Source organism: Neodiprion fabricii, chromosome 4, assembly GCF_021155785.1.
Source record: "Neodiprion fabricii isolate iyNeoFabr1 chromosome 4, iyNeoFabr1.1, whole genome shotgun sequence".
In the NCBI taxonomy this organism is placed as follows: Eukaryota; Metazoa; Arthropoda; class Insecta; order Hymenoptera; family Diprionidae; genus Neodiprion; species Neodiprion fabricii.
Window position 1 is genome coordinate 212321 of NC_060242.1, and position 10453 is coordinate 222773.

The 10453-nt window shown below is 40.2% G+C and overlaps 1 protein-coding gene across 4 annotated transcripts; it reads left to right on the forward strand.

Moving 5' to 3' along the window:
- The first annotated feature begins 323 nt into the window (after positions 1 to 323).
- Positions 324 to 9808, forward strand: LOC124181043 (lysophospholipid acyltransferase 6). Of its 4 annotated transcripts, XR_006870369.1 has the most exons (12): positions 620 to 895; positions 4482 to 4627; positions 5068 to 5145; positions 5579 to 5670; positions 5904 to 6015; positions 6986 to 7121; positions 7223 to 7370; positions 7471 to 7676; positions 7796 to 7993; positions 8416 to 8567; positions 8666 to 9052; positions 9738 to 9808. XR_006870369.1 is itself a non-coding variant. In XM_046567184.1 (11 exons), the coding sequence occupies exons 1-11, from the start codon at positions 809 to 811 to the stop codon at positions 8877 to 8879; spliced, it is 1569 nt and encodes a 522-aa protein (XP_046423140.1). In that variant the 5' UTR covers positions 620 to 808; the 3' UTR covers positions 8880 to 9808. The 4 variants fall into 4 exon arrangements, 3 of the variants coding, with proteins under 3 accessions (XP_046423141.1, XP_046423140.1, XP_046423142.1); XM_046567184.1 differs by having other exon boundaries at positions 8666 to 9808; XM_046567185.1 differs by lacking the exon at positions 8416 to 8567 and having other exon boundaries at positions 324 to 895; positions 8666 to 9808.
- The last annotated feature ends 645 nt before the right edge of the window (positions 9809 to 10453 follow it).

Sequence of the window (10453 nt, forward strand, 5' to 3'; positions counted from 1 at the left end):
ATCCCGTGCCAATTTTTCCTACCCATACGAAAGTGTGATTTGTATTTACAGAAACACCCGTTGTACAGAAATATGTTCCCCCGGCCAACGGAACTCATGGCTGCAGCAGGAGGAACGGAGTGGAGCCGAGTGAACACAAGCATCGCCGAAGTCGGTGCGGCTAAGGCATCGGCACGTTGACCTTAGGGTACGTGCACACCGGTGAGCGGTCGCCTGCGGACGCGGGAACTCGTCGATACTGGGTTAGAAAAGCTACGCATGCAAAACGTGAACGATAAAAGTAAGCAAAGCAAGCGATCGTCGGTGTGCGGACCCCCTAAAGCATCGTGATTCGCTCTTCATTTGTGCTGTACCATAAGCCTGGTTGTCGGGCTGTCACTAGGGACTTGATCGGAACCGTGTATCCGGGCAATAACCGGCTCCCGGGCGCTACTGCGTGTGCGTGGATGTACACCGTACGCACGCACAAACGGACAAACGCACGTACAACAATAATATGGACTAAATATCCATGCGTCGCCGGGCTTGACAACTTTTACCGCAAAGAGGCAGATCGAAGGTATCGTAACAATTTGACGCTGAAGTTGAAAACACAAAGGCGTATAATTTTCCAGCCAATTCTTAGACGGCGTGTAGAGCGGCAACGGCGGACTCTGGCAGCGTTTTTGGTTTTCGGCTGCGTGAGCCGAGTCGGAGCGGAGCAGGGCGGCGTGGTTCGGCACCGAGGGGTCCGCAAATTGCAGAGCGCAGTACGGAACGGCAGAAGTTGCGTCGAAGTCTCGCAGTACGGCGTCAACCGCGAACGGCGATGGGTGTGTCGAGTGCGGATGTTTATTACGACGGCTCGCGAGTCTTCACGTGGCTCGCCGACCTGGCCGGCCTCCCGATTGACCAGGTAAGCCGAAGCCGGCCCTACATTAAAACTTACAGCCCCTATTGATCCTCCCTCGCTTTCTCTCGCGTGTTAAATTCAAACAGAGTTGACACTGACAGCTTGTCGAGCGGCACGGCAGTCTCCGCTCCGCTTTTATCGCGCGTCTGCCTAGGTTACACTGCATGCGGGTAAGAGTTGCATACATATATCAATCGATCGGGGGATGACAATTGCGTGTCGCTGCGGCTGCTCCGCGTGCTGGGAATATATCCATTCGCAGGCATATTATCGCCTGCCGTTACTGACAGTGAGAGTGGACGGGGGACGCGCGTGGGCGTGGGCAAGCCTAACCGGTGTTTATGCACTTCTGTGCACCAAACAATCACGGCGAACCAGCACGTAATTATCACGCTTCCAATGAAACGAACGAGGGATCTCTCAGGGTTACGTCTCGGACGATGTCTTACGGAGGAAATCATTCTGCGCAACTGAGCAATTAAGCGTGAAAACGGTTTTGGGGTGTATTTCGATCGAGACCGATTGGCGGAAGTACTTGAGTGTTTTATTAATCAAACGATACAAGCACACGCCCTCTTGCACTACGTCTATACTATATCTAAATATATGTATCAGCGGCAATGATATCATGCAATATTTATAATCGCTTTCATCATTGCTCGTACACGTTGAATCGAAAACGTATCTGATCTCTGATCTATGCAGAGAGCGGCGTCATATCCACCGTTATAGCCCGTAGACTATACGTATTGTAATGCACGATGCTACCGCTGATATTACATGGAGATCGTTCAAGGCTCATACTTTTATGGTTGTGTTTTGATATTTCAATTGAATGCCACTGCTGCTTTTATTTTATATTGTTGATAGTATTTTGCTATTGTTATTGCTGTCCCAGATGTTGAAATGTATGAATTATCGTCATGCGTATTAAATGCGTACGGGAGAAACCTCGCCACCTGAATTGCGCACATTGTTATAAGCGCGATTAAAATGTCTTGCTCGCGTACAGTTAAGGAAAAAAGGAAAAATAGTAGAAAAAAAAAAACAAAGCAAAAAACCAGAGAGAGAAAGGAACATTTCGTCGAGTTAGAAAGTACTGTAAAGTATTTATTGAAGAAATGTTTTAATGAAATGCAGCAAATTTAAGAAAGATGAAAAATACTTATGTAGAAAAGGGCAATGCGCACTTGTGCGCCTCTGAAAAATTCGCATCAAAATTTACGAATTTCATGCAGCAAGAAAGGTCACAGAAGACCCGGTTTAGGAAGAAGCAGCTCGAAAAGCTACAGGTGTAATAAAGTACGCGTATAAGAACGAAATCAACCGTGCATGAGCCCGGGCGCGCACGCGCGCGCCTGTGTGTGTGTGTGTGTTTGTTTGTTTGTTTGTTTGTTTGTTTGTGTTTGCGCCTCCTCAGACGCCGTAGCAGCCGAAGAACGCGGGGTAACCAACAGGTGTTCGATTTCAATGACTGGCGTGAATTCATGAATTGCGTTACTACATGCTATGCGGTATTTGCTTCGTTTTTTCCCGCGCAATTTCTGCCTGCGTTGGCACATCGTCGGTCTCTCCCAAATTGTAGTCTTTCAATTTTGCTCATTTTTAGTTATAGAACCTATTCCAAACATATGTGCAAACGGTTGCATATCCGATCCTAGAATTGAAATTAAAATTAGTCAAACGTCAGCCGCATTTTTTCTGTTTTTGCTTCCGATACTATCAAGCACAAGCGTCGAAACGACGTCCACTCGCATGGACGCATGGTTAAAAAGAAACTTCCCGAAATAAGTGTTGAGGGAGAGAAAGAAAATGTACTAACAAGCTGAACAAGCCATCACTTTTTCGGTGCTGTTCTTTTCCTTTTTTCTCCCTTATGTACGTACCTTATATAAGTAACATATAAGGGTGTTTTAGAATAAAAAAATTTTCAATATAAATTGACAGCCTTTAAAAAGTTTGCTTGGCTTGAAAGAAAGATCCTGGACAAAGATGAGAGTGTTCAACGTGTTGTCGTAGGTCGTCCTTACATGATATTGCATTGTTTTTCACATTGTTTTAAAATTCATTTTGAATTCAGTATGAAACACGTTGTAGCACTTCAATTAGGTACTATTCCTTTCCTGAAATTTATATTCTACCCAAAGATCACGATCCGCAACATAACGACGTATTGAACGGTAATTTTATTTTCCTAAATTAAAAATTCGTACTAAATTATAACTATTTTATAAGATCGAATTAATAGAAAAAAATCGTCATATACGCTTCTCGAACATCAACTGGAGATTTAATTTTAAACGTCTGAGTCTTTTCTACTATGTAAATTAAAATTTTTTTTAGGATTTAACGAATGAAAGAAATATTTTGTCCACTACTCTTCATAAATTCAAAACTATATAAAAAAAAAAAAGTGAAAAATCAAAAGCTCATCTTTTTCCAGAATCTTTCCGTCAACCCATAGAAACTTTTTATGGGATATTACTTTGGAAAATCGCAAAGAATTTTTTTTTTGTAACACCCTAACGTAACACGTAGCTGGCCGGCTGACATCAGGTTAATCTAAGATACGTGTACAGGAACAATAAAATGATGAACCACCTAGCTGCTGATAATAGTCGTCGGGAATGAATTAACAATTGTCGCAGGCCATTGTGCAGAGATCTATGTAGAGAACACTTATGCATATATCCGTGCTGCATCACAAGTATGTCGTTATGCATTCTACACACGTCTGTATTAGCAATCCATTAGGTTGCTTCAAGACTGCAGATATCCATGTAGGACGAACCGCGCAATTCCATAACCATTTCGCACATTTATACATATCACAGTATTAAGCGCAGCTCCCGCCATATACTTGGACCAACAAAATATTGTTAATAACGATAAAATTGTGTTGAAAACAGTATGATCGATAATGTATCGTTACGTGCGTCTCCGCTGTTCTTATTGTACTCAGATTTTGAATTTTTCTTTTATTTTTGCAGCATAATTGCATTTGTATACTATATACACGATACAAACCCCGAAGCGATGATAAACTCTGCCTTCAGCTTATCGTTGCGTTTATTCGCGAACGATTCCCGATCTCTGCAGTCATGTCTCAGAGCTATTCTGCAGTAGGCGTTTGTCTTGTACTCATAATCCTTATGCTGCTCGTTTTACGTGCAATCTAAGGTTGTTCACACGCTCTGTGATACGTTATAATTAATGTACAATGTATGATACATTATAGGTAGAAGGATAGCGTGTGATATTGCAAAAACACGGCATGTTAATTAAATTAATGAGCTGTGAGCAGCGATGTATATTACCAAAAATTTTACTACCTCTATGTGATATAGCCGAGCCTTAAAAATTTACATTCACGGTATTATGTCAAACGTGCCTGGAACTCCACATACTTGAATTGTGCAATTTTCAGTGTTACCCCTTCGTCGATATCAGTGATTATAAACTATATCTTATACCATACAACCTGAACTGCACGGAAGTGCCATCTAATAATAACTTACGCTGTTTTTTTTTTCTCCATTATTGCACCGCATGTGTTTACAACTGTCCTGTTTCTGTTATAACAACGTAGATGAACTTCCTGGTGACGCAATTCTCAGCACTGGGACTAGCTGCCTTGTTGAGGTCTTCGCTGAGCCCACGAGCCGTTAGTCCCGCCACAAGGCATGCCTTCGGCTTGGTTCTCGGCCTCTTCTTTGGTTACTTCAGTTTCGGCAAGTAAGCCAATTAACACCGTCTCTGGTTGGCATTTAAAACCATTTCTTTTTTTTTTTTCATTTTTTTCCTGCTCTCTTGCTTCCTCTGTCTCATTCATTCCTTCATTCATGTTCCTTGCAGTCTGTTGTTCTGACTCGAATAAATTACTGTAAGTATACTCCAAGGATAGAGAATCTTTGAGAATTCACAGAGTTTCACATTATTCATTAAAGACTTGGGCTGATCGTTCTTTGGATTTACCGGTCCATGAACTTCGTTGTGCATTGTTTATATAAAACCTTGTAAAACCTCAAGTAATTGATACTTATCCGTTCACGTTGATGGATTGAATTTTGATAAAACAAACAACTGAAAACGTACAAATGATAAGATATGTATGTACTGATAATGACGAGGGATTAAAAAATCATGTTTAACGAAAAAACATAAATCACTTTCAGGCATGCGGTGCATTTGGCGGGACTTCCGGCTCTCTGCTACGTCGTCATGCGGACTCATAATCCTCGCAGTGTGCAAAGGTTAATATTTTATGCATCTAGAATATATAAAAGAACCTTATGTGAATTATGCAGGCGTACCAATTTACCATAATAACTATAAGCGTTAAAATAAGTTGCATGTAATAAGTTGATAATAAGGTCTCGTAAATTGCCTCATAATTTCTGGTAAAATTTGGTTTCGCGCAGTGCAAGAAATGTTAGACAAAGATACGAAAATGTGCAGGAAAATGCAGCGAACGCGAGAACTCGGAATGTAAAAAATTAGTCGCACAAAGATGTAAAGTAATCACGGAGTGTATTGAACGAAATCAGAAAATGGATGGGCTTAAAATTTATCCATAGTTTGCAAGTTTTATGAAAATATTTTTACAGATCCATTCGCGATTTGAACAATTTCACTCGGCACTGAAATTTGAGAGGTTGAGGAAAAATGATTATTTCTTGATTACAGGGCTGTCCTTTTCGTCGCACTTCTTTATCTCTCCTGCATACATTTTCACCGCCAAGTATACGACTACGGTTCTTACACCCTAGACATAACAGGTATGTTGTTATACGCATAATGCGTTCACGCAATACACACTCAGTCGGCACGAGCGATGCTCCGGTGAATTATAGGATCAGATCCTTGTTGGCCACGCATCCTGCGCATCGGACCAATTAACGGATCGCATATATTGCACACACCCGTCCGCGCAGCTTGGCAAATATCACTATTTAATGTATTGAAAGTGGCGTGTGTACCTAATGCTACTTATGATGCAATTGCGTGACAGGTCCGCTGATGGTGATAACACAAAAGGTAACGAGCCTTGCCTACAGCGTCCACGACGGAATGACACGCAAGGAAGAGGAACTCACTCCCTCGCAGCGATATCACGCCGTCAAGTGAGTTGCGAAAATTATCGAGTACACGTATACGTTGGCAAGCGGTTATTTACTCGTTGTCCCACTCACCCAGCTGTTAGTAACAAGTTGTCGTCTTATGTATGCCTACCTTGTACCCATAGATTATATCTATGTTATACCTACATGCAGCGCATGGAATGTAAATGCATGCCAGCTGGTCGGGTAGCAAAGGTAGGGGCACTGTTAGACGAGTCATGGAAATGTATTGTTTTTCATTCAGTACATCATTATCATCTGTATTGTTGTATGTATATTCTTTTTATTTTTATCCTATCCGACCAATAATTCAATATTCTAATTAAACCGGAACAATGCCTGTTTTATTCTGAATTAATTATTACGAAATTGTAACAGCGTTGCTCGATTTAAACGCATTGTCTACAGTTTTTTCGCAGACTTCAAAGTCGGATGCGTCGGTTATATGTGTATAATAGACGTGTTCGTACGTGCAACGCTCCTAATTCATGATTCATGAATGTCGACACGAGCCTGACCCCTTTCCTTGAACTTGTTTCGATTAAATTTGGTTGCATACAAGCACCTCCTCGATTTCTGCAGTCGGCAGGACAGAAATTGTGAATGAGAATCACGTACCGTGTATAATAACAGTAACCGGAGAAGACGAAGATAAACATGAGACCATGTGGTAAGAAAACATGAATAAATCGCGGGAAATGAAATACTTTTAGCTCTAAATACATTGTGTAAACCGACGAGAATCGAGAAGTAATTTGTGCTATGCAAACCGAATGCTATTCATTGTATTTCTAATTTTACTTTCATTCTCTGGCAAAGTCTACGTGTATTGCGATGACTCTACCATACGAGTCATTGTCTCTGACACGGTCCTTGTCCAGACAATCTGGTTAACTATACTACAAACTCTGAATCCCTCCTTCAATTTTACGGAAATCCAATTCAAATACAATGTGTATTTTTGTGTTTTCAGAAAAATGCCGACGGCCCTTGAGTATTTCGCTTACGTATTACACTTTCAAGCGTTGATGGCTGGTCCGGTGATTTTCTACCGCGACTACATTGATTTTATCGGAGGTCACAACATTTATGGCTCAAAAACATTAGCAGTGAGAAATTGATTCTTTCGGATTCTACATACTTGTTTTCGCAACGAAATTTCCGTCCAATAGTCACTCTTTCTAATTTTACATTTTTTTTTCTTTCTCAGGGCTACACGGACAAGAATTTGAACAGCAACGAGATCGTCTTGGAACCTTCGCCACGTTTAGTTGTGGTAAAGAAGGTTACCGCCAGCTGTATTTGTGCTGTAATATTTGTCTCTTTCATACCATCGTTTCCGATACAAAAAATCAAAGGTTGGCACGGTGAATTTCTATGTCACCGCGTTTCTTATGCGTGTCGTTTGTTGATAAATCTCGTCAAAAAAAAAAAAAAAAAAACTTCTTTTCTCTCCAGAGGATGACTTTATCGAGAATACGACCCTCGGTTACAAGGTGGGCTTTCTCATGGTGTCCACGATGCTTGTTCGCTTCAAGTACTATCACGCGTGGCTCTTTGCTGACGCCATATGCAACAATTCGGGCCTCGGCTTCAATGGTTACAATGTCGACGGCACCGCGCGCTGGGACCTGATTTCGAACGTCAACGTACTTAAGTTCGAAGTTCGTACACCAGACATTTTCATTTTATCCTTCGTTCATTTTGATAAAGTTTTTATCCCCAACCTTGTGTTTTACATTGTATTCAAAAAGTACACATTTTCTCAACAACGTGTAAACAGACCGCGCTTAGCCTGAGGGACAGCATAGAGCAGTGGAACAAGGGTACCAATCGGTGGCTACGCATGATCGTTTACGAAAGGATCAAAACACACAGCACCATCCTCACCTACGCATTGTCCGCTCTATGGCACGGTTTTTATCCTGGCTACTACCTCACTTTCGCTGGAGGGGCGTTATTCACCTTCGCAGCGCGATCCGTAAGTCACAAAAAAGAGAAAAGTTTTGCAGCCTTATTATGACCAGTTAAGGAAATATTTAAGCTCCCACCATTTACTAAATCAACAGGGTGGGTATTCGAATTCATTAAAAGCGTATAACCATTACAATTGTAAAAGAGTTACAGATGGTCTCTACGTAGCCTAATTTTCGCAGAATTTCTTTTGCCCGTAATGCGTGCGAAATGGCAGCGTTTTAAAAATTTTCGATGAAAATTTCGGTATTTTCTTGTTCAGTGAAGTTTCTTTAAGCTGTATTACATGCAGAATTTGGATATTTATGTAGGTATACTTTGTAATGTAACGGTAAATAATTGTAAGTTTAAAAGTGTGGATTGTATGAAAATATTAGCAGGTTATTAATTGCTATTCATATTTCGTTGATTATTCGAATTCTTATCCAGATACGGCGTCACGTTCGACCTTACTTCCTTGGATCGAATGCTTCCAAGCTGTTTTACGATACGCTTACTTTCGTCACAACTCGAGTTTTCATGGCTTACGTCACCTTCAGCTTCATCCTACTCGAGTTCTACCCCAGTATTAGACTGTATCTGTAAGTCGAGTGGACCGTCCCATATGCTCAATTTCTCGCGGTATCGTTCTATGGAAATTGTTCATCTGTTCACTTGTTCATTGATTTTTTCTACACAGACACATGTACCTTGCCCCGCACATTTTGGCACTGGCAGTTCTAATTCTTTTGCCGAAATTGTCGGGGCTAATGCGGCATCAGAAGATTACCACTGCTGCCGCTGCAGCTGCAGCCTCGGACATTTCTACAAAAAAACATATTTCGAATGGTCACGGTGGGCCGGTTACTGAGCGCATGGCTCACGTTGCCCACCTCGCACAAAAGGCTCAGTGAATCGATTATTGCACAAAGCTGGACAACTGTAATTCTAATCTACGTATAATACCTACTGCTAATCATAAGTTTTATATAAAGCAACAAATATTTTTATGGATATATTAATAAAAATTACAACATATTGTATACATCCGTGTTCGTAAGCGTTGAGCTTAGAGGGTAGAGATCAGGTGCGCGCAACTGGGATCTATCTCAGGTTCATGCTGAGAAAAAAAGGATGAGTGGAAAAAGGGGAAAAAGAAGTGGAGAGACAAATTCAGTACGGTGCAACCATTGTGATACAACAATTTCGAAAATTTATTTTTATACCGAGCGTTTTTGCACAAATTTACAGAGCCCTCCAAATCGACAGTATTTACTTGTTTCAATAATTGAGGTATCCGGCGCTGTGAGCGTGTGAGCGAACCACAGAATTCTCTACAGATTCGAGATAGTTTTTTTAATTACTGACTGACTATTTGTTTTTATCTTTTTTTTTTTTTTATCTCTTGTCATAGATAAGATTAGAGATAGCCGAATGTTTAAATTATATAACGTGTATGATGTATGTTCTTTCAATATGAAATGTGGGTGGGGTGCATTTGATTGAAACAATGTATTGTTTCGTAAAAATGTGAGCATTTTTAACTTGGAAGATTTGTAAATTTGCGTAATTTCAATTTGTTCCCCTCCCCCTTTTTTTGGATACCCCATACGTACCTATATACACATTATGACTGATTCGTATTGAATTAAGCTATGTAGCAGATACGCACATACGTACATATGTTTGTATAATTTGAATACTTTTTATAAATATTTGTATCTAGAAAGAAAAAAATCCCAACAAATACTTGATCTCACTATTGAGTGGAGAAGAGCGTGGTTTTTTGTATTGCTTTATTTTGTTTCATTAAAATTTTATTATTATTCATCGTATCTCACAATTATCAGCCTGATAATCGTTGTGCATTTTAATCGTACGTGATCCTATTTGGACGTACGTGTAATAATATCTGCAATATACTAGATTGGTCATATTTCATCGTAAGCTTTGAAAGATTCTTTTTCTGTGTTTTCTCGTAACGCGAGCCAGAAATGCAATATTCAAAGCGTTATCGACGAATTATCACTACAGTATGTATATCGACATGATGACAACGACTGATATAATTGAATAATGTAAAAATTCACTCGCATGTTAAATAGTACCCATAAAGTTTCCTAAAGCATGAACATGCCCCGCCGACGTCATTACATATCAACCATCGGGCATTTATATTTTTCCAAAATTATTAAAATTTAACAATTTGAGACATTTATTAGCAACCCGCTGACATGGGTGTGTACACACCATATTATGTTAATGTATGTATGGGTATTGTTACACAGTGAAGTATTGTTTGTATAGTAAATTCGTATCTATGCTAATTTTACGTAAATAATTATTTGTTATTGACATGAACGCTTTGAAGACTACGTGATTCTATGAGAATTCGATATAACGATTTCCTAGCTTAATTGCAAAGGTCATCGACAAAGTTGGACGAAATTTCACAATCTTAATCTACTATTTTACATTTTTGAAACGT